This window comes from Brienomyrus brachyistius, unplaced genomic scaffold (assembly GCF_023856365.1).
Source record: "Brienomyrus brachyistius isolate T26 unplaced genomic scaffold, BBRACH_0.4 scaffold41, whole genome shotgun sequence".
Lineage (NCBI taxonomy): Eukaryota > Metazoa > Chordata > Actinopteri > Osteoglossiformes > Mormyridae > Brienomyrus > Brienomyrus brachyistius.
The window spans coordinates 2,173,372-2,197,163 of record NW_026042316.1 but is presented as its reverse complement, the minus strand read 5'-3'; the positions used below and the strand labels follow the sequence as shown (position 1 = coordinate 2,197,163).

Genomic DNA, 23,792 nt, shown 5'->3' with positions numbered 1-23,792 from the left:
TAGCCAGTTTCAACGTACGTATTATTACACTAATGTTAAGCGGACAGTGGGAGTAGTTTCCATAGAAACAACGTAAATATTCTTTACCGTTTGCAGCACAGCAAACTCTACGCATGAAAATGGCACTGAGGTGAGCAGTTTGTTAGCTCTCCAAAATTTCCTTTTATTCTTCAAATTATATTATGCAACTTTGATTATTTTCTCTTTTATACTATACTAATGTAGTACATGTCGATAAAATTATTGCATGTTTTTAATGTCATTAAAACTTGTGGTCTTTATTTTTATTGGAGGTGTTCTTATATCGAAGTGATGATGATAGACAGCTATTTGGTTAGTAAAATCTTCCCAAACTTCAAAAACTGTCACTGATCCCTAAAACGGCGGTGTAATTTGCCGGGGTGTCCACGATAAAATATGCGGAACGGTGGGAGATTGGTTATGCGAACGGAAATCCGGCACTAAACAATACAGACAGTTTTCTTTTTAATACGGCGCGAACCCGTAATAAACGGGACGGTAGGCACCGCCCGCCCCCCCCCTGAGCACTGAGCGCTGAGCGCGGACGGTACCGGTACACTGACCGGAGGCTGGGAACCCTTACGGTAATGGATGGTAAAATGTTTACTTAAAATGTTTAAGTAATTTGGGGCATTGCTTTCGTAATAAGGTAAATGCTTCAAGACTATTACATTTTTAAAAAAACAATGTTGCACAGAACTAAAAAAATACTCTTAGTTTTATCAGTGTTAACACAGTTCTCAGTAGCATTCATCTGGGTTTTCACTTGTGGAGGGCTGTTGTTTCCTATTCCATGTTAGTTATAATCGCTAGCACAGTTTTTTTTCTATAAACCCCACAATTTCCATTTCCATTTTCCAAACCGCTTATCTTACTGGGTCTCGGGGTGTCCGGAGCCTATCCCGAAAGCAATAAACCCCACAATTATTCATTATAATCCATCCATCCATCCATCCATCCATTTTCCAAACCGCTTATCCTACGGAAGCAATAAACCCCACAATTATTCATTATAATCATGGGCGTAAATCGCGGGGGGGGGGGACGGAGGGAACATGCCCCCCCCCCCCAATAAATTATTTTAAAAAACGCACTCTCTATTGTGAAAAATATATGCATGTATACCTAAAATAATTGTGTAGGTAGAAAATAAAACAAACGCAAACAATGCCTTTAGAAACAGTTGCGCCCCCCCCCCTTCCTCACAGTGGTTTGGCCCGCTGCCTGCTTTCCCAGTTCATCTCACCTACTCTACACACACGAGTCAGGTGTGTGGCTGCGGCTCTATTAATGTTGAACTCCAATAATTAGAGTATTTTATTTAATTTAAATAAAGCGATTATCTTTAATGTAGTTAATGCAGACTCATTCATAAATTAGTTTCGGCAAAAATGCTGATTACCGATGTAATTTTCCATGAATCAGATATATTAGCGATTAAAATATTACTTATTTAGTTAACGTTCGCTTGTTTACAATAACTTGTTCCATAGTGCACTGCAACTAACGCGCCAGAGCCGTTTCCAATGCATTGTTTTATTTGTGACGACTTGGCATAATGGGGCGGCATGGTGGTGCAGTGGTTAGCACTGTTGCCTCACACCTCTGGGACCCAGGTTCGAGTCTCCGCCTGGATCACATGTGTGTGGAGTTTGCATGTTCTCCCCATGTCATCGTGGGGTTTCCTCCGGGTACTCCGGTTTCCCCCCACAGTCCAAAAACATGCTGAGGCTAATTGGAGTCGCTAAATTGCCCATAGGTGTGCCTGTGTGAGTGAATGGTGTGTGAGTGTGCCCTGCGATGGGCTGGCCCCCCATCCTGGGTTGTTCCCAGCCTCGTGCCCATTGCTTCCGGGATAGGCTCCGGACCCCCCGCGACCCGATAGGATAAGCGGTTTGGAAAATGGATGGATGGATGGACTTGGCATAATATTAACTTAACATTAACGGCCACAGTTAGCATATTGTTTAGCTGTGCATTTACTAAATGAGCACTGTGCTACGTCCGAACTGACCCCACTGTATTTTTTTGTATAATCAGTTTCTATTCTGTTCTTAAGTGTCTTAATTAATTTTAAATACAAATTTAAACCTTTTTTAATTCCTTGTTTTTATTGTTGTGATTATTTTATGATAGTTTTACTTTCTTTATGTAAAGCACTTTTAATTACCATTGTGTATAAAATGGCTACAGCATAAATAAACTCGCCTTGCCTTACAGTGTCATAAACTAGATAAAATGACAGAGAAAAGGAAAATGGACATAGGAACATTTTTCAGTGCACCTAAACGCCAAGTAACTACGAAAAGTTCACATATTATGGCAATTTGGCTTTAAGAATGGGTGCTTATCATACCTGTCAAGTTTTGGATTTGAAAATAAGGGAAATTTTCCGGCGCCCGCCGCGAGCAGTCCCACCACCCCAACCAAGCTGCAGTATCCCTTACATTTTAAGACAGGCGACAAGAAAGCTAATCACCACTTGTCAACCACTTATAAACTACAACTGGCTTTATGCACAGCTGCACTACTTCCTGAACTTCAAAGGCAGCTCCTTTGTTTCCTGTCTGCCATTATTGGACAAACTAATTAATCCAGGTGATCAGTTTGTCCAATAATGGCAGACAGGAAACAAAGGAGCCTTCGTTTTTCCTGTTGAGTATTTTCGTGCAATAGCAGAGTCCGGGAACATGTCAGCTACACACTTGTTGAAGTCATCATGGAAGGAGAAAGGAATGTTGTTTTTGGCACACAGTATTGCCATTTTTACCTCCGCACTTGTGACCTGGTCTGCCTCAGTGGCATTTCTCGTCACGAATGCTGACATCGCCTGGGCATGTTTTTGTGCCTTTAGCCCGCGCTTGTGCTTGGCGGATTTGTCATGCTGGCAACATCATTCCTTCCCCCGTGTGCGATGCTAAAGTCGCAGTTACAAATTTTACAAAACGCGTGACTGCCCCCCACCCTGCTCTTCTTCAGAAAAATTAATTCGTTGTCCCATTGATCGCGGTATTTACACGAGGGTTTTGGTTTTTTGGCAGGAGTGCCTTCCTTCTCTGTCCTGGCGTCCATCATCTGTCTGTTTTCTTCTTTTTTTCCCGTGTTTTTTTCCCGCATAGTAGGCTACTGCAGGTGGTAGTTATCGCGAGGCTAGTGACAGAGCTCAGATTTTGGGGGGGGGGTAACTTTTTTTTTTTTTTTTTAATAATGCAGGTTAAAATACGGGACATTTACGGGAAAATACTAATACGGGAGGACGGCGGGAAAGAAGGGTAAATTACGGGACTTTCCCGGCCAAAACGGGATACTTGACAGGTATGATTCTATGGCAAATGCCAATCGAGCTCCATGGTGCTGGGCAGTGAGCACAGGGCCCATTAGAGGATGTTGGACCCTCAAGCCAACCTCATGAAGTCCAAACAATCAGAAACATTCACACCAGTGGCTTGATGAAGGTCATTTTGTAGAGCTCCAGCAGTGTTCATCCTGTTCCTCCTTGCACAAAGGAGCAGATCCCGGTCCTGCTGATGGGTTAAGGACCTTCTATGATCCTGTCCACCTCTCCTAGAGTAACTGCCTGTCTCCTGGGATCTCCTCCATACCCTTGAGACTGTGCTGGGAGACACAGCAAACTTTCTGGCAATGGCACGTATTGATGTGCCATCCTGGAGGAGTTGGACTACCTGTGCAACCTCTGTAGGGTCCAGGTATCGCCTCATGCTACCAGTAGTGACACTGACCGTCGCCAAATGCAAAACTAGTGAAAAAACCGTCAGAAAAGATGAGGAGGAAAAAATGCCAGTGGCCTCCACCTGTTAAACCATTCCTGTTTTGGGGGTCATCTCATTGTTACCCCTCTAGTTCACCTGTTCATAATTTCATTAACACCAAAGCAGCTGAAACTGATTAATCACCCCCTCCGCTACTTAACTGACCAGATCAATATCCCAGAAGTTTAAAAGACTTGATGCTATACTCTAATTAAAAAGTGTTCCTTAAATTTTTTTGAGCAGTGTATAATCGTAGCATCACTTCCCTTGTCTTAAACTCCACACACCTAGACTTGTAACCCAACATCCTATTGGCCTTTTTTATTGCTTCCCCACACTGGCGAAAGTGGGACATAGAAGCATCAAGATACACATCGAGATCTTTCTCATAATCAGCTACCTTTATTTCAGTGGAACCCATAAAATACAAGTACTTTATATTTCTGCTCTCTGCATGATTACCTTACATGTATCTACTGTATGTTAAATTTCATCTGACAGGTATCAGCCCAGTCGCTAATTAAATCCAGATCCCGTTGTAGCCTCTCCGCTGCTAGATCAATATCTGCTACGCCACCCACTCTGGTGTCGTCTGCAAATGTAGCCAGTTTCCTGTATGTATTGCTGTCAATATCATTAATGTAAATTAGGAACAGTACTGGTCCTAAAATTGAACCCTACAGTACCCCACTATGAACACAGACCCACTGTCATGCCCGGCTCATACGATCGTTGTGTGCCACGCCCCCTGATTATCCACGTGTTCTTCCCCTATCATGCCTAGCTGTACCTTGTCGTTTTGCCATGTCTTTTGTCTATATCAGTCCACATCTTGCCCTGTCCGATGTCCGTCATTGATGTTAGTGCTGTTGTCATGTCCCGTTCTGCCCATAGCCGTCTTCCCCCTAATAAAACCCCAGTTTTCCCCGTATTCTACCTCCCTGCTTCGTCCTTCCCTGTCTCCTTCCTGCCAGCCTGCCCGTTCGCACACGCAAACTCTGACACCCACAATATAATATTGTGTACAGTACATACTGTAATCAATCCAGAGGTAACATCACTTCTCCAAATTCAAGTTGCTGGCTATGTTTACTGTAGGTCCCAGGGGAAGGGGCTGCACTAAACCAGTATTTCAATTGATTACGAAAAACCTTAGTGCTTAATTAGCAATCACCGATGGTTGCAGCGGAATTTCTGAAGAGAACCGTCAAACGAGAACAACGTTTATCCAAAATGGGAAATTTATGACGCTTTCACAAACTAGATAATATGAAAAAGAGAAAACTTTATTTTAAGTATGCAATGTCAGGAGAAGATTCAACTCCGACCTCCAGCAGAGCTTCTCCCATGTCCTGGAGGACGCAGGGGACATTGAGTCCGAATGGGCCTTGTTCCATGCCTCCGTTGTGGAGGCGGCTGACTGGAGCTGTGGTCGTAAGGTGGTCGGTGCCTGTTGTGGCGGCATTCCCCGAACCTGCTGGTGGACAGAGGTGATGAAATGATGGAATGCGGCTTCGGCGGTCATCGAGGCAAAAACTCAGGTGTGGGAGGAGTTTAGCGAGGCCATGGAAAATGACTTTGGGGTGGGGGGTGTAAATGAGGTTACGTACTGGGCATGCTGTTGTGGGCAGATGGGTTTCCTCCTTGGTGGCCATCAGGGACTAACGAGGTGAAGCGTATTGTATGATGCGGGGGTGCGCAGGCACTACGCAGCAGCTGAAGTGTTTTCTGGCTCTGCTCATGTCCTGCGCACGATACCAGCTGCCTGTCCCCGCATCATAACACTCCACCTTGTTTGTTACCCTAAACCCATCGTGGCCGCCCATCACAAACAGGAGGTCGTCCACCACTGCGATGCCAAATTCACTGCGTGGTGTAGACATGGGGGCCACAGCATGCCAGCGGTTTGTGGTAGGGTCATAGACCTCCATGGTCTGCAGGTGATCAGACCTGTTGATACCGCCCACCTGAGAGATGCCAAAGATTCATTATCACTTGCTTGCCAAAAGGATGGGCAAACATCAACTTTCCCAAAGTCATGAACTCGTAAGCAATTTTCACCCTATGAAAGCAGGCTCCTTAGAACCTCCCATTGTCTATAAATGACACAAGCTTATATACACATGTCAACCTATATGCAATGAAAACATGGATTTGGGCAACAGAAAACTTGTATGATTCGGTGAAAACTGTGAGCCATCAAAAATGACTCCTTATGCTAATATATTTTGCTTTTTTATTGTTATTACTTAAAACGAACACTTGAAGCTAATCAGACACTGAAAAAAACAACAATCTGACCAATTATATCTAGAACTAGAGAAAATAATTAATAAAAAATCTAAACTTTACAGCCCGAGCTAGTAGCAGAGACCCCCAGCAGATCCATTTATAACCCAGAAATGAATGCAGGGAGGCTAAAGAGGGTAGCATATATGTTTTTATGTGTATTAAGATAAGCCTTTGCAGCAGGTATTTCTGGCATTTAACTGTTATGTTTGGTTTAAATGCATCACAATGAAAGACACAGCAGCAAAGACAAAAAAACCATGAGTCTTACAGGTAAAATGTGAGATTTGACACAGAAAGGAATCACTCACCGCATAGATCTTCCCTTTATACGCCGTGACTCCAAGGCTGTGACGGGGAGTGCTCATTGGAGTGATCAAGCTCCATTCGTTAGTGAGTGGGTCAAAGCACTCCACTGTAGAAAGGCTCTCTGTTCCACTGTGGCCCCCACAGATGTATATCTATGAAAAACAATTTAACTGTGAACACCGTTATACTGTATATGACTGGGGTTTGGAGGTTACAGATGAAGTTCATTGTGACTCAAAAATACAAGTATGTGCTATGCATAGTGTATGACAGGGTTCCCCAGTTCCGGTCCTGGCGGAACACAGTTTGCAGATTTCCCTTCTCAAACACACCATAATCAGCTAATTTTCAGGTTTAGTATGGCTGTTTGAAAAGGGAAATCTGCAAAGAGTTTTCAATTCTGCTCCCCCAGGAACAGAATAAAGGAAACCTGACATGGGAACACCATTTCATCTATCTCACAAGTCTTGGATATGACACCACAGCACTACCCAATATGCCCCTAATGGAGACCAATAATGCATTTATCCAAATGAACTAAATGAATTATCCAAAAAAACTCAGTAATCTGAAGAGAAAGAGAACTCATGACTGTGTAAAATACTCAATTTCAAGGGGAAGATGAGGGTAAACACAGTCAGACACCCTCCCATTACCCTACCTTGCCATTCAGGGTGGTGGCACTGGCATCGCTTCTCCTCTCATTCATGGGCTCGATCTGGGTCCATTCGTTGGTTACTGGGTTGTACCGCTCTACTTTATTGAGGGGCCTGAAAACAATATGGCCACCCATGGCGTAGATGAACCCATCGAGCACAACCACACTAACATTACAGCGATGCCAGTGCATGGGGGCCATCTGCTGCCATTCTCGTGTTATCGGGTCATATCTGCGCACGGAATTAATGAAGTGTTGGCCATCAAACCCCCCAATGCAGTACACAAATCCATTATGGTACACCGTGCCATGACCAGCTAGGTTGCTCTGCTCCTCCTGCGTGATATCCACCCAGCGGTCGGCCCGTGTGTCATACGCATCAATGCAGTTAGTAGTGCCCATGTTCCATCCACCGACAGCCAGCAAAACGTCAGAGGGCAAGCGTGGGCGGATCGGCGGGTTCTCAAAGTCAGAGAGTGGACTTTCATCATCATCATATACACAAGTCAATGAGAACATAGTATAACTATACTCACCTTGGGCAACAGAACTGAAATGTGGGCCTCTCGGGTGGCAGGCTCGTGCTCGATCCACCGGAGGATGGCGTGAAACACCACATCCTCTTCTCTGACATTCAGTTCATGCCCCGCTCCATGATGTCACAAAGTTCTTCGAGCGTGAGTTCTAGGAACTCGTTTGAGTTGATGGCAACCTCCTTGAAGTTCTTCAGGAGGAATTTGAATGCAGACTGGTGCAGCTCATTGAGGCAGTAGACTTCTCCGATTTTGACAAGCCCAACACAGTTGTCAAGGCAGAGATGCTCATGCAGGAAGTCACAGCAGCGCTGCACGATGCCCAGGACACTGAGATAATCAGCAGCTGCCAGGAGGTTCTCCACATTGTCAGCTGTGATGACCACAGAGTACGTGTAGGCGTACTCGATGACCTGCCTCAATGTTTCAGGGGAAATGCCTGGGAGTTGGTACTCCCGCTTTCCTGAATCACTCCAGTCACTGGAGAACAGAGCCCTGAAACACAATCCAGAAGTGACTCATCTAATAAATATGGGTTTTGCAGGCAAAGTTAAATAAGGGGTTTTCTAAATCTTCTGAACCAGGGACCCCCAAATGGAAATAAACCAGAGATAAGGACGCCCCGCTACAGATGATCACATAGGCATCTAAGAACTAGGGACCAGGGGCTTTAACTCTTATTTTTCCAACATTAGCTCCCCCTATAATATTTTTCACTTGGGCTGGTGGGCAAGTGCCCCGGAATACTTTGTTTTTGCCTGATGGACATGGTCCCCTTTTTATATATTTATACCATTATTATTATTATTATTATTATTATTATTATATGTTAAACGTTAAGGTGGTACTGTATACTTAAAAATATTTCTGATCAGCACTGACCTACATTAACATAATTTAATATAATATATATTAATATAAACTTTCTGTCATCCTAGAGCCTTATTGCCAAGGAGAAGTCATTGCTAACGAGAGAAAAAAACGGACTCCTTGCTGTTTTGGCATCGTCATATATGAGCCACAGCAACTTACTGGAAGTAGGAGCTACAGCCACACAGAATCACTCTATGGGCGTTGAACTGAACACCGTCTGCGATGAGGACCACGTCACAAAGCTGTCCTGCGAGCCGAAGCTTGTTGAACACTTCGAAAGCCGGGGACATCAGTACTCGCTCCATGTCGTGTGCCATCATTATTCAAAAATGTGGATGTCTCGTCTCTTTCTCCTTTTTATACCACTCGAAATGACGTGTAGCTACGTTCTAATACGCAAAAACCGCACTTTTGCGTCACAGTGTTCTAAGATACCGTAACGTTTATTTTTAAATCTATATTTGAGATTCGACATTGATTGGGGGGAAAATATTTTCTATGCGCAATCAGCTGTACAAGAAGAACAAGTTAAATGTTTTTAACATCACTTTTGGAAAATGTATACCGTGCTTATCTTAGCATTTACGTTTTGTATTATGTGTGAATTGTCAAATCACGAATTCCCGAAATAAATAAAATAGTTCCTTAATTAATAAAAAAATGTTTTCATATTTTTTCTCCTCGGCTACGTTTCTAAAAATGAAAAACAAAAAAGGTCCTTTACATGACTGTCAGGAACGAGGCTAAAGTTCGTATCTTATTCCCTAGTTTCCACCTTAAACATAAGCCACTGAGCAACAAATGTCCACAGGACATTATTTTATGGGCTAAATCTGGTCGGCCCGTTGTGGCCTTTATTTAGAACAAAAATGGTCCTTGAAAATTGGGCTGCGTAGTCCGTCTGTTTTGGTCCACATTTAGCACAAGGCGTACGTATTTTTCGGACCGCAAATATCCCCAATACAGTCATGAAAACATATTGCAGCAAGTGTGGAATTATCACAATGATTATTGTGCTGTGTACAGTACACTTCACCCAAATCCTGAACACTATTGCATATAATCGATTATATATTATAGAGCAGTTATGTTACAATCAAGGTACAGTGTGCAATATCACTCCATGAGCTATTGACCATTTTCCTGTTTTATGATCTTTTCTTGAGAAATCGTTTTTTTTTTTTTTTTTTTTTTTTGTAATTCCTCACTTCTGCCGACTAACTTTAGTTTAATATATTTCCGTGCAGGTTTTTAAGTTTGTTTTCCTGCAGCTTCGCGGCACCCATCGTTCTTGCGCACCCCCACACAGATGGACGAGTTAAGTTAGAAGTGGATGGGAGTAGCGGCAGGACAGATATTCCGAGGGCGCCCATTGAACGATGTAAGTAATTATTATTTCTCGTTAGAATTCTCACTTAACACAGAATGTTGTGTTTGGCTGAAGTTTAAACAGTCGAGCTGAATTGTGGCAAGATAAGCTGAAGCTGTTCGCGTCCGTCGCTAATGCTCGCGCCATGACTAGCCAGCACATAGTGAAATGGCGAATGGATTTGGCGACATTTTCCGTTTGAATTGAGCACAGAGACGTAGGTGGTGTTTTATTTGTGGCCCTGCTTTTACAGTGGACGTGTAGCAAAGTGAAGTTGGGATCAGCTTGCGTCTTTTGCAACTAACATCACACTCGATATAGCCTAGCGCAGTGTATGGTGGAATCGTCATTTTGGGTGTACACAACGCAAGAGCGCAGGAGTGTTTTATATATATATATATATATATATATATATATATATATATATATATATATAAACAATTCCACTCTGGCTGAGTTTTTTTATTATTATTATTTTTCATGCTATACTATATACAAACGTTGTACAAGTACATCTTAGGATATAGTTCACTGTGACAATATAAATGGTAGGAGAGAACTGAAACAGCAACGACTGTGTTTATGTAATTATTTAGGTCTGTGTATAATATCTTACTGTATCTAAAATCCCAAAGTAAATTAATTATTTTTACCCACCCACACACACACAAGACATATTAAGGATTGTACATTAACATATTTTATCGTAAAAAAAACTGTTGTCCGAACCATACTGAATTTAACTGGATATAGATATATACACACACAAACAAACATAATAACTAACATATAAATTGGAAGAAATATAACTTTACATATAAAACAAGCACACACAGAAGTCAAAATATGACATACATATAAAATGTATGGTCGGTTGATTGCCAGTTTCTCACCGGTACTTGTGACTAGTGACATGGTGTATTGCAACAGCAATAAAGGGTTCTCATCATCATCTCATCATCAAATAGAACTTTAAATATAAAACAAGCATGCACAGAAGTCAAAATAAGACATACATATAAAATTATTATATTAAATAAGTATAAAAGGCAGATACAATTAAAATGAGGCATTCCTAAATGACACAATTAACATGATTGCACTTCGCACAACACACAGTGATATGAAATAATTGTCATCTAAATCAGGACCTTCCTTGCCTTCCTTGATACAAAGTCATCAATAATGTCATATGAAATCTGGCCAGCAATAGCATGATTAATGCTGATGATGGCAAGGCCAGTGAGGCGTTCCTGAGACATAGTGGACCTCAGATATGTCTTCACAAGTTTCAGCTTTGAAAAGCTCCTCTCTGCTGAAGCCACAGTTACAGGTAGAGTAACTGCAATTCTCAGAGCAATGCACAAATTTGGGTATATTTCTGAGAGTTCGCTGTCATGCACAAAGTTCAGCAGCTCAAGACAGGTCATAGATTTTGATGGTAAGTCAGACGAATTCTTAATCTCCTGTGCAAGCTCTCCGGCATCCAAGTCTGATTGGTCCTGAAAAAGCTAAGTAGCACCGAGGGTCTTACACTGTTCAGTGAGGTCATCATTTGAGAGATTTGGAAAATGTGTCAGTCCTCCAAATTTCTGTCCCACATTTTCCAATGTGGTGAATCTCTCTTGGATGGAAGACACTGCAGCATCAACAACAACATTAAAAAAGGTCACCTCCAGGTTCTTTAAGTCATCACTCAATGGCTCATCAAATGATTTGTGAGAGAAGTGCCGCTTTGTAGATCTCTGTCTTTTCTGCTGTAGAACAGCCTCTACGTTCATGTCCTCACACATATCCTTGGCTGACATTTGTGCAGATGCAAAGCCTGTTGCCCTGTAGTTGCGAGAGAATTGAATGATAGCAGTGAGACGAGTCAGCGCCGCTTTCCATCTTATTTTCTCAGCCTGCAGAAGTGCCATCTCTTGTTTGTTAATTGTTTCACCATTTTTAATCCTCACTACCAGCTCTTTCCATGCTTTCATGGAGTTATGGTGTTCAGGACTATTGTCACGTGAGGTGAGAAGAGAACTGGCATGCTTCCAATCTATCAGCCCAGAACTTGTTAAACTGATGTGTCTTTTAGAAAACAAAAAAAAGCAAAAAAGGCTGTTGTTTTTCTCAGAATATACTAGCCAGCTTTTAGGCATCTTTTCACCGCTAACTAGTGTTTTCTTAAAATACTGCTGGTGGCAACTTCTTCCATCACCCTCATTTCTAGGAAAAACAAAGTCAGGTGCTACCTTACTTGGTCCTTTGCAAACCAGCTGTATTCGAATGCTGTCAGTGATATCTGAAGGCCAGTTTGCAGGTTTTGTAGGCAGGAGCTCATCCTCAGGGGGTTGAGCTCCAGGCATTTCTATGAGCATACATTTGCATTAGTATACACAAGTTATTTTGAATACACAGCATTCATCGTGCCGGAACAGTCATTGCAAAATATTTTGCGACACACCCACACACTCAGGCTACGCACAATCACACCTGAAGTGGCTGCTATTGGCTCTTCATCCTCGGGATCAGACATTTGTGGAGACACATATGTGGCTGAGGAGGTGGACGGCTCCTCATCTTGGGCGGTGGCAGTGGCAGAGGGTGCTCCAAAATGTTTCAGAAGTGCCCCTGAATAGAAACCCACTATAAAACTCTGATACATGCATGCGTCATTTTCATGTTTAAAACAAACATATGATTTTGCCCAATTTATCAAATATTCAGAATTATATGTTTAACAAGCATTTAATTGAATAGTCTATCACAACATCGCTGTTTGGAAGCAATGCATTACTCTGTAATTACACTAAGGTGACTTTCCTAAATAATAAAAAAATAATAATAATAATAATCCTTATAGTGTAAGGGATTTTTTTTGCTAAGTCAGCTAGACTACAACAGAATTCTGTCGTCCGGTTTTCGCATAAGATAGTATGCAAACGGCTAACAAACAGCCATTATAATTCGTCATACACTGAGAATAGGACACAAATCAAAAGTACTTGTCCATCTTCCATCTGTGTTAATTTTGCACTCCAATATCAACACCCATCCCCCAACCCGAGAGTCTGGTGCTTTTGTGTTTGTTTCTTCCGTGTTTTTGGGTTACACGATCAATCTCGTCCCCCACCTGCAAATTTTATTTGTTCAGACCAAATGTGCCAACTTGAGTGAGGATTGATAGTTTGATCAATGAAGCCATGCATCTCCAGGTAATGGGGGCACATTACCTGCATTGTGAGGGATTGTCAGTTAGGGCACTACGGCCATGTGGCGCGTTTCCCTGAGGGTGATCCGGGTCGCAGGATCCTCATTGCTGAGGACCCAAGCGGCTGGACCAGGCCAAGGGGACGCCCACGTACATGTAACACCTACTGTAGCTGTGGCAGATGGATGGCCGATGGATTGGTAGAACTGGACCGTGTATTTGCCTGGGGGATCGCCGGCCAGGATCCCGAGGAGATTCGCTGTGTGGTGGTTGACTTCATACATACAGATTCAATTTTATATCTTACATGAAATGCAAAACACAACAATAATCCTGATGTAGTTTTCTGAAAATCTGTAACAATAGAGTGAAGGAACTGATCAAAGGCTGGGTTACTCATATATGGTATGATGAATATAATTAAGTGTTTGTTTAACCCTTTAGCTAAAAAACACACACACAAATTCCATAGCACAGCTGATTATATATATATTTTATATTTTAATCATCCAGCGATATTGTTTAATGTTGTTTCGTTGTTCACATTTCGTGGTGTGTCAACAATGATCAATGAAAAACAAATTGAATTGTTGTTATTCCAGTCCTCCTGCCTGTCGTCTGCCTCAGTCTGTCTGTGGCTGAAGGAGCACAGATGCCCTCCCCAGCTTCCAGATGTCTCTGTATGGTAAAGTGCAGCAGTGTCTATTGGTATCATGGTCTCAGAAAAGAACAGCAGAAAATGACAGGAACAAATGTCCATCATCTGATACTCGGACTCCTGGTGACAGACAAGTAGTCTCTTCCCGCCTCCCAGCCCAGCATTCACCAAATAGCTATAGAGACACTGTTGCATATGCATGAGCTCCCACATAATTATTAGACTGAACATGTTTCCTTTGTGTGGTTACATTGCAGCATTCTTAGAAAACTAAGAAAGTATCCCAGTGTTCTGTAAGCACTATACATTTTAGGGAAAGAATTTGAGGGGGGGTGTACTTGAGGTTACCCACCAGGCAGGTGGGTTTATCTCCTCCTGGGTGGCCATGGGACTACCGAGGTGCAGCGTGCTGTACGATGCGGGGGTGCGCAGGCACTACGCAGCAGCTGAAGTCTCTGTTGGCTCTGCTCATGTCCTGGGCGCTAAACCAGCTGCCTGTCCCCGCATCGTAACACTCCACCTTGGTTGTAACCCAGACGTCATCAGAGCCGCCCATCACAAACAGGAGGTCATCCACCACTGCGATGCCAAAACGGCCTCGTGCCGTGAACATGGGGGCCACAGCACGCCAGTGGTTCATCGCAGGGTCATAGGCCTGGACGCTCCGCAGGTAATGTGACCCGTTGGAACCGCCCACCGGGGAGACACCAAAAGCAAGTGATCACTCAGGTACCAAAAGGATAAGCAAATATCAGCTTTACCAAAGTCACAAACTTTTCAGGAATTTTAGTCCTATGAAAGCAGGCTTCCATTGTCTCACAAGCTTATAACTCATTTGTGTTAAAGACACGTGAACCTAACTGTACCAAAGACAGGGATTAGGGTGGAGGGAAAACCAGCAGAATTAGGGGAAAATCATGAGCCTTCAAAAAAGACTCCTTATGCTCATATATTTTGCTTTTATTATTATTATTACTAAAAATGCCATTTGTAGTTAAACAGACTCTGACAAAAACAACAATTATGTCTGGAACTGGAGAATATAAAACTGTGATCAGAAATCGAAACTTTACTACCCGAGCTTGTAGCAGAGTCCCCCAACATATTCGTTTATAACCCAGAAATGAATGCAGGGAGGCTAAAGAGGGTGGTATATATTTTGTACATGCATTCAGATAAGCCTTCACAGTGAGTTATTCTGACAGTGAACATTTTGTTTGGTTTAAGGGAATCACAATCCATGACAGTAGCAAAGACAGATAGGTAAAACTTGAAACTTGTCACCTATGGTTCAAGGTGCAAGAAAGGAGTCACTCACCACATAAATTTTCCCGTGATAAGCAGCGACCCTAAGGCCACGTGGGCGAGTGCTCATGAGAGCGATTATGGTCCATTCGCCAGTGAGTGGGTCATAGCACTCCACAGTAGCATGTGTATCAGCTCCATTGTAGCCGCCACAGATATATATCTAAGAAAACCAATTCAAAAGTGATGAGTGTCATGATGTACATGATTGAGATGGAGATCCAGAAAGTACAGGGTCGTAGTGAACCTGGAGCCAACCACAGGAAGCACATGGCACAAGGTAGGAGATTTACAGATAAAGTTCACCGTGACACAAACATAGAAGTATGTGCAATGGATAGTGTAGGACAGGGTTCCCCAATTTCCGTACTAGCGGGCCAGAATCCAATGAGCTACAGAGCTGCACAATGCCCAGGATGTTCAGCTGATCGGCGGCCGCCAGGAGGTTCTCCACGTTGTCAGTTGTGACGAGCACAGAGTACGCGTAGGCGTACTCGATGATCTGCTGCATCGTATCTGGGGAAACGCCTGGGAAGTGGTAGTCCCCTTTTCCTGAATCCTTCCAGTCACCGGTTAACAGAGCCCTGAAGGACAGTACAGATGTGAGTCATTTAATTAAAAATAGGGTTTGCAGACAAAGTTAACAAGGGATTTTCTAATTCTTAAGTTGAGGAACCTCCACTACAGATAAGCACATATGTACTTAAGAACTAGGAACCAGGACAGAAAGGGCTTTAATATTTTTTTTTTTGCGGCAGTGGGTCCCCATTAAATTTTTCACTTGGATCTGTGGGCAGTCCCCTGCAATATTAGTTTGCCTTTGAATGACGTGGTCCCATTTCAATATTTTTATACTACTACTATAATAATAATAATTATTATGCTAATAATTTTAAGTATTATTTTTATTATCATTATATGTCCAAAGTTAAGGTGGTTCACTTAATAACTAGCTCAGAAATATTTCTTATTAGCCCTGTACTCTAATTTAACACAATTATGCATTTATGAAACTTTCTGTCATCACAGACGCTCATTGCCGGGGACAAATCATTGCTAAAGAAACAAAACTAACATTGAATGTAAGAAAACAATATATGTGATGTTTAGTAAATTCATTTGAGTTAAAATACCATTCTTTTCATGAATGGTACATGGAGCAGACGTATTGCATGGTGCTCTGTAAAATTGTGTTAAAATTTGTAACACCGATGTTTAAAGGGACTTTAAGGGACTAGTTCATATGTATGCACGGAGCGTATTTTGTGACAAATGTTTTATCACCTTTGGAAAAAGAAATAAAGTACATGTATAATTAAAAAGTTTTAGATTTTTCCTATAGGCTTTTCCTTTGAGTAAGAAAAAGCAGTGAAAACGGGCTTTCAGGTAATTTACCTGGAAAAATAAAGTTTAAATAAATGAAATAAATGCTCTAATAGTACACGTAAGTTAGTGGTTTATTTATTGTTAGTTACTGTAATGTTGTGCTGCTTTATTTGTTTAATCGTCTAGTCTGTGAGGAAGGCATTCAAGTACGAATTGCAATGTATTTTGTACATGACAATAAACTCTTAATCCTTGGAATAAATGTATTTGATCTTTTTCCTGGCAACTCTCTTTTTATACAGGGCCATTATATACAATAGTAAATTTTTTTCACTGCTGAGAGTTTGTACCAGGACTTGGTTATTGTAAATTTAATGTGCATGCAGGTGTTATTTGTATAGATTCATCTACACCCTTCTGGCAGTGCTGCTATCGCAGTCAGGTCTCGCACACTTCGAGCAGTAGTTTATACTCCACCCCTGCAGCCGCCGGCAGATGGCGCTCCACGTCCCGTCAGCTGCACACAGACCTAAGTCCAAGTCGTTAGTCCAACGCACCCATAGTCTTGTGATGACATGTGATTGAGAAAATGTCATCAGGTGGCTGTTTAGCGGTTCAGAGGATTAGCTGGACTTGATTTTGATTGAATGACACCTGGAGGAAGTTTTAAGGGTAGAGGACCTTGTTTAGAAGCAAGAAGGGGAGAGAGACGGCGGGGTTGTTTCGTGAGGCAGGGACGGTGTTGGATGCTCAGTTGACAAGAAAGGATGTTTTGTGCCATGTTGGATTGAGTTTCGGATGGAGTGACCAGCGAGGGACGTGTGGAAAGACTTTGTGTGCGTTTTCGGTGGGCTTTTGGGACGCAGATACCCACAGACTGATCTACGGACATACGGGATGGTCTTGGCGGCTACTGGACAGAGGGAAGTTCGGTGGTTGTTTTAATCTTAGATCCTGTGAGTGTGTGTGTGTGTGTGAGAGAGAGAGAGAGAGAGAGGGGGGATTAGGGAGGTATATTTACTATGGTTTAGCGTGGAAAGTGGGTGGCTTATTGGGAGTGTTTTATGTATTGAGCATTTATTTATGCATAATAACGAGGTATGTTAAAGTCTAACCTATCCCTGCTTTAGACCTTTTGGGGGGTGTGCAACACTGCATGATGGTGGGTGGCGCTAGCTGCTGGCTTGGTGCTCCGTAGGTTAGATAGCATAACTCGTATTCCTGCCTGCATTCACTTAAACCTGGTATCTTTTATGAACAGTATATTTAGTAAAGAATAAAGGAAAGTGTATTTGTTACCGTGTTCTGTGTGGGTTTTTGTGAGGAATCTGGGGACGACGACCTGACCGGTTAAAAGAGGCGGTGGCAGCGTAAGGAAATTGCTGTGACATTACAGTCTATTGGGTGGGTGGTAACGGTGACTCTTAGCATCTTGCGAAGACTTCAAAGGTAAACCTTACAACGAGAACACGTGTGTACTTTTCTAGGCGTGCTTCCAGAACAATCCCATAAGACGTTGCTTAAGGGACAGCTTGACTGCGGAATGAAAGAATGTGGTGTTCACTGTAAATACAACACTGCAGGAAAGCTTCACAATCAGGATTGAGGAGAGCCTAAAAATGAGACGCAATTTGAATAATCTAACCGTAAATTAGATTTTCGCTGATCGGGTGCAGGATCCCGCCTCCCCAGCTTGTAGTATCACAGCTTTTTATTTGTATGCATACGTTCTTTAAAATGCCTGGTGCGCATGTCATTGATTTTTGGGATGAGCAATGCCACAATAGCCGAAAGATTGTGTTACTGTTATAACGTAAAAGAATGTACAATGTGCGTTGATTACCTCATTAGTACTATTCCAGGGTGCTTTCTTAGGGAAAATATATTAAACTTGTATGAAATGAACCTGCAGTGTCAACTCAACCTTATCAACCAAAGTTTTGTTATACCGCGACAAGGCTGAAGTTGTCTTCTAATTCTCCAGCTTCTTCGCAGGATCCGTGCCTCCTTAAAAGGGGATGCCGTTTCGACCGAATCCACTAGAGGGCGCTGCTAAATTGAAGACTCCATAAATGTATTCCTTATGTCTGAAATTTGTTCTTTTAAATTAAATTTGGAATCTGAGCTGTGTATTTGATTTCTCAGATATTATTTGAAGATACGTCACTACAATTTTCAGTTTAATTCCCTCTGAAATTGGAAGTCTTTCATTAAGATGTACTGCACAAGCTGCAGTTTCTGTAACTTGTCGGATTTAAGGTACCGCAGTTTAAATGGACTTCATATTCGTTCACTTACATTTTGCCCAGACTACCTCAAGTTCGACAAGATACCCCGATAAGCCAGTAACTCCGCTTCGTAGTACAGGCCGCTGTTCTCGTCTAGCTCCATTTATTTTTGTTCCTTGTTATCCCAGTGTAGTCTTCAGAGTTAGTGGTTTGTGTTTTCTAGGGTCAGTGCCTGGTAATTGTTCCAATCGTTGCTTGTTGTCCTGCACCCTCTGTGATTGGTCGATTGTCTGATGTCCCACACTTTGATCCTCTTATTAGCCCAGTTGGCTTGTTTAACTGCCTGCCTCTGCTCAGTTGTTTACTCGGTCATTGTGTGTTCATGTTGCTGTGTGTTTTATAATCCTGCTTCCTCTGTTATACCTCGTCTGTGTATATGTATGTGTGTGCGCCGAGACACATTAGGGGATGATGAGGTTCAATATTTATTAACTTCAGCTCCGGGTCTAACGCACACACACTCAACTTCACTGTGTTGCCGCCTTCGACTTCCCGCCTGTGCTGCCATAACTATATGCTACTACTGCCCTCTCGTGGTTGAATCCAAGCTATTACAGTATCTATGTATGTGTGTATTTATATGTATGTATATATAATATAGTGTGTGTGTGCAGGAATATTTCAAAGACAAGTCTGGTGGTACCTGAAGCACAGCCGTCTCTGTGTTGCACAGTTGGTTTCAGTATCCAAATGTCCCTTCAATTACAGTACGTGCTTCATTCTGATAACGCAAGATATTTTGAATGATACGGTTTGTTCTTTATAAATGTATATAATTTTATTTCAGTATTTCATTAAACAGTATGATTGAGTGAAAGGACCAAAACATATATTGACCAGTTCTTGTCTTTTTATCAATCTTGGAGGGACGTCCAGTTCTTGGTGACTCTGCGGTGTGTTTCATGGTATCTAAGGCCGTGGAAACTTGCCCTTCCTGCTGACACACCTTTCTGCAATATGATCCTTTTCATGTTTTTTTTTAAGCTTTCTGTGAAATATGACTTTTGGTGTAAGATACAACTGAGTAAAGGTCATGAGAGAACCTACCTGGACAGCTGAGCTTTATTTGGGGTTAATCAGTCACTTAACTGATGGCAGGTGTGTCCCCAAAAAGCCTGAATGCTGTAATTAAATCAAAAGGTGCTCCAACATAGTATTAGTTTATGGGTGTGCGCACTTAGCTAGCTTATGTACTTTTCTTGTTTAAAATTTTTTCCCCCCAAACACATTTTTGTTTTTCGGTTGAATTGTATAGATTTTAGGTCACGTTAAAAGTGGAAAAAGTTTTGAAATGACTTGTGGTCAATTTTTTTTTTTTTTACATCATGAAAACCTGGCATGTTAACAGGGATGTGTACATTTTATCTCCACTGTACCAGGGCAACAGTGTGGAACAACTAAAATAACCAATCAGCACAGGACAACAAGAAGCAGACGGCGTAACAAGGATCGAAAGTAAGAAACCTTAAACACTAAGGGTTAATAACGCTAGAGAAGACTTGGAATAAGAGTCTAAGCAGAACAAAGTTAGACAAGCAGGTTACACCTTAAACAGGGACACAAAGAGAGACAAAAGATACTAAGGAAACCAAAAACCAATAAAACTTTGAGGTGAACTCATGACTGGAGGGGTTTAGCCTCTAAGCCATGTACTCAACCCACTGAGCGACACCTGCTGATCAAAAGGACACAAGACACACAGGACAGGATCGGACAGGTACTGGCGCAAACGTTCAATTGTCTGGTAAAATTTAACTTCATAGAGGTTTAGGAACTGAAGTGGTGTCCATTTAGCCATCCAACAAGATATCAGTAACTTTTTGGAGAACAGAAAAAATTCTTGTTAGTTTTTGTTTTACTTTTTTTTCTGAGCATTTTACTACACTTTCTAGCCACATAAATAGCTTTAAACATTTTCTTTGACTGCCTACGACTTTTCTTCAGTACTGTGTATGCGTCTACATGCATTTCCTCAGACAGAAAAATGACCTGGAACATGTCGTCCTTGGTTAAATTTGAGGCATTTCTGTATGCGATTAGCAGGTAATCTGGGTGTTTAATGTCATTGCATGCTTGTTGACTTTGACTCCACTCTTCTTTGTACACATTATTCTCACAAATAGAACATGACAGCTGTACAGCCAAAGGATTTATAGCATCTGTTTTACCCTGAGACACATGGGGCTCTGAGGCTCACAGCTGGGACTCAAAATGCTAAATGAGAATCACTGAATATTTACTACCACATGTATGTATGATGCCCTTATTCTTTTAAAAGTTGCACAATTTCATTTTCGTAAATACATTAATAAAACAAACCTGAGCAATTTCATAATAGGAAATAAATGCTTTTGCATGATTATTTGTCCAGCTATGGACATTCAGTGGCACCCCCAGAAAATATAGATTTAGATCCTTCCCTGAAGACACCCACAGCGTGAGGACCAGTAATATTACTTTTAAGGAGGAAAAGTTGCAACTACTTGAAGCTAGTCCATAGCCATACTAACAACTGAAGCTTACTTTATGTTCCTCATTGGAGTTGGTACGTTCCAACGGTCTCTTCTGCAAGCTCAGTCAGTGATGCAAACAAGAGATGTGATTAGTGCGGATATTTCTGGATGTTTGGCGCAGATTATGGTTGAGTTTCGATACAGAGGACTGTCTATACAGCATGCCAGTTACTGATGGAAGAAATCACTGAGCCATTTCTCCAGTTTATTTTAGGAACCTTGGTTCCTGTTTCTGACCTGTGTGTTCCTAGTTTGCATGTTCTCTCTCTCACGCACGGATCTGGCAGTTCTAGATTCCACCTACAGGCCAAAGACATACAGTGAGGCTGATGGGTATCTCCAAAGTGCCTGGAGGGTGGTTTGCCCCATGATGGTCCCGGGTGAACCCAGCTTTGTGCCCTGTGTTACCTGATAGACTCTAGTCCAGTCTGTAGTGCTGCACTGTATTCCGTGGTAGGAAGGAAGAAGTGGGGTTTGGTTAGGCTTCAGAAATATTGCATAGAGGTTATAAAAAAACGCAGCCTTGCACAGATGGCACAGAAGGGTGCAGGGGCATGTCAGATGAGCCGTGGTACCTCCTCAATGCCAGTTCTAGTGACCAGTTATCAAGCCCAGTCAAGCGGGCAGAGAGGAAATGATTCTTATTCCTCCATAAAAGTTGGTGCTCTCCTCCATGCATGGATGGATGGATGATTGCAGGAGCCCGACCATGACCTGTAGCAGCAGCGTTTGTCACCACTCAAATCACACGTTTGCCTGTGGCCCCCTGTTGGCCAGAAGCAGTTACTACACTAAATATTATGTATACACATTCCATCCATCCATCCATCCATTTTCCAAACCGCTTATCCTACTGGGTCGCGGGAGGTCCGGAGCCTATCCCGGAAGCAATGGGTTATTCTGTTTCTTTTCTTCTCTCTGTTTGCCCCTGTCTCCCGACCTGTCTACCCCCTACTGTGATGTTTGTGTACATGTATGGTCGGTTGATGGCCTGTTTTTCGCTGGTACTCGTGACTAGTGACATGGTATATTGCAACAGCAATAAAGGGTTTTCATCATCATCATCGTCATCACTTTCGTTTTACTGTAATATTTTATGGGTTTTTTGTTATTTCAGTCTTAGTTATGATAATCTATCTTTTTATATATTTTGTTTTTCCCAGAAGCTGGTGAAAAAAATATTTTGATGCGCATATGTACAGTGTATGTTAGTATATGACATGTAAAATTCCCGGATGGAGTAATGATTAATGATATATACATGTAGACTAAATGAAAATGGAAAAATGGAAATTATATAACGGGGACATATGTGCTGTAAGTGAAAATGTAAATGTTTTATGAAACAGGCCTGGGGGCTGAAGCTAATTCAGTGGTAAAGACATGAGCTCGTCTCTTGGAGGTCGACGTGAGGAGGTCTGCACTGGAAAAGACCACACTGAGTGAGTGTACCCTTATTGGTAACTGAAGGGTAACAGCGGGAAGCTGTTACCCTTCAGTCAACTTCACTATCCAATGTTGTGTCAATAGTCATGATCAGCAAGGAACATTCTTAGATATTAAAGTCGTTTACTCTGGTATTTGCGCTCTGGCTGTGAATGCAGCAGGTGTCCACAGTGTAACAGGCAGGCAGGTACACAGACAGACTGACTGGCAAGCAGATAGATAGACAGACAGATGAAGAGGCAGGCAGGCAAGCAGGTAGAGAAATAGAGAGACAGGAAGGCAGATAGACAGGCAGGCAGACAGACAGGCAGGTAGATAGACATGTCTAGGAGGGCAGAATGAGGCTGTGCGACCCTGATAAATACTCCTGCTTCCTGTGAGGTTTTATGTATTTCCTCTCCAGGACCAAACAGCTGTCTCCCTTCCTCCATCTCTGAGCTACAGGATGGTATGTGTCACCTAACCTCTGCACACTGCACGCAGTGATTTGCAGTGATTTGCATATGCCATAGGATGCTTGGCCCTTTGCCTCCTTCCTGATCCAAACTTCTAGGGTCTCCATGGGTAACCAGCATCCTGATGCCATGAAGAGGGTGTTGAGGAAGAGGAGAAGCTTCATGGTGTAGTAATACCAGCCACATTTAAATCAACATGTAGGAAAAAAAATCACCTGAGCTGCAAAACACATAGCAATCCAGTGGGGGCGCTGTTTGGCTCATTGAGTTTGGATGCTATGTCTATGATGGGAAGGTCACCTGTTCAATGTCACTACTGGGCCCCTCCGTAAGGCCCTTAACCCACCGTTACTCCAGGCACTGTTTGGCCCTGCTTTCTCAAAAATGTCGCTTTTTATGAAATTGTCTGTTAAATCTAACATTCATTTAATTGATAGAAATGTGCATCAATGGTGAAAGGTAAGCAAGTACTTAACAGTGATAAATTCAGTGTCTTACTTTTAACAGGGTTCTAAATACATATATAAAGCAAGCTGTGATTGGAAAGCAGTTCATACCCAAAATGGTACAATGGCCAAAAAAATCCATCCGTCTGTGTCTGCACTCGTTCTGCCGTCTCATTCGAAACCAAAGCGGGTCGTACCTCCCACTTCACCTGGTGTCAGTCAGAATGGCACAGGTGTAATATTCACTGTCGAGGTGTCACTTTTCATTCATGTTGTAATTATGGAGACCCCAGCTGCCTTACTGTGAGGTCAAAGCGAAACGTGGCTTTCATGG

General features: G+C 42.3%; 2 protein-coding genes and 1 long non-coding RNA gene across 11 annotated transcripts in view; 2 read left to right on the top strand and 1 right to left on the bottom strand.

The window, feature by feature from the left end:
• LOC125722697 (serine/threonine-protein kinase PLK3-like) overlaps positions 1-23,792 on the top strand; it is a 185,800-nt gene that overhangs the window by 106,017 nt on the left and 55,991 nt on the right. The window lies entirely within an intron of this gene.
• Positions 8-23,371, top strand: LOC125722726 (uncharacterized). Of its 3 annotated transcripts, XR_007386539.1 has the most exons (7): positions 8-130; positions 8,519-9,554; positions 9,701-9,834; positions 19,978-20,053; positions 22,461-22,553; positions 22,716-23,005; positions 23,111-23,370. It is a non-coding gene; the product is annotated as an uncharacterized LOC125722726 (long non-coding RNA). The 3 variants fall into 3 exon arrangements; XR_007386538.1 differs by having other exon boundaries at positions 60-130; positions 22,716-23,371; XR_007386540.1 differs by having other exon boundaries at positions 60-130; positions 22,961-23,367.
• On the bottom strand, positions 5,057-8,750 carry LOC125722706 (kelch-like protein 10). 5 transcript variants are annotated; one of them, XM_048998916.1, is made up of 6 exons: positions 8,613-8,750; positions 7,584-8,075; positions 7,051-7,279; positions 6,392-6,541; positions 5,402-5,758; positions 5,057-5,268 (listed from the first exon to the last, which is right to left on the bottom strand). In XM_048998916.1, the coding sequence occupies exons 2-5, from the start codon at positions 7,679-7,681 to the stop codon at positions 5,453-5,455; spliced, it is 783 nt and encodes a 260-aa protein (XP_048854873.1). In that variant the 5' UTR covers positions 7,682-8,075; positions 8,613-8,750; the 3' UTR covers positions 5,057-5,268; positions 5,402-5,452. The 5 variants fall into 5 exon arrangements, with proteins under 5 accessions (XP_048854873.1, XP_048854875.1, XP_048854870.1 ...); XM_048998918.1 differs by having other exon boundaries at positions 7,051-7,159; XM_048998913.1 differs by lacking the exons at positions 7,584-8,075; positions 8,613-8,750 and having other exon boundaries at positions 7,051-7,573.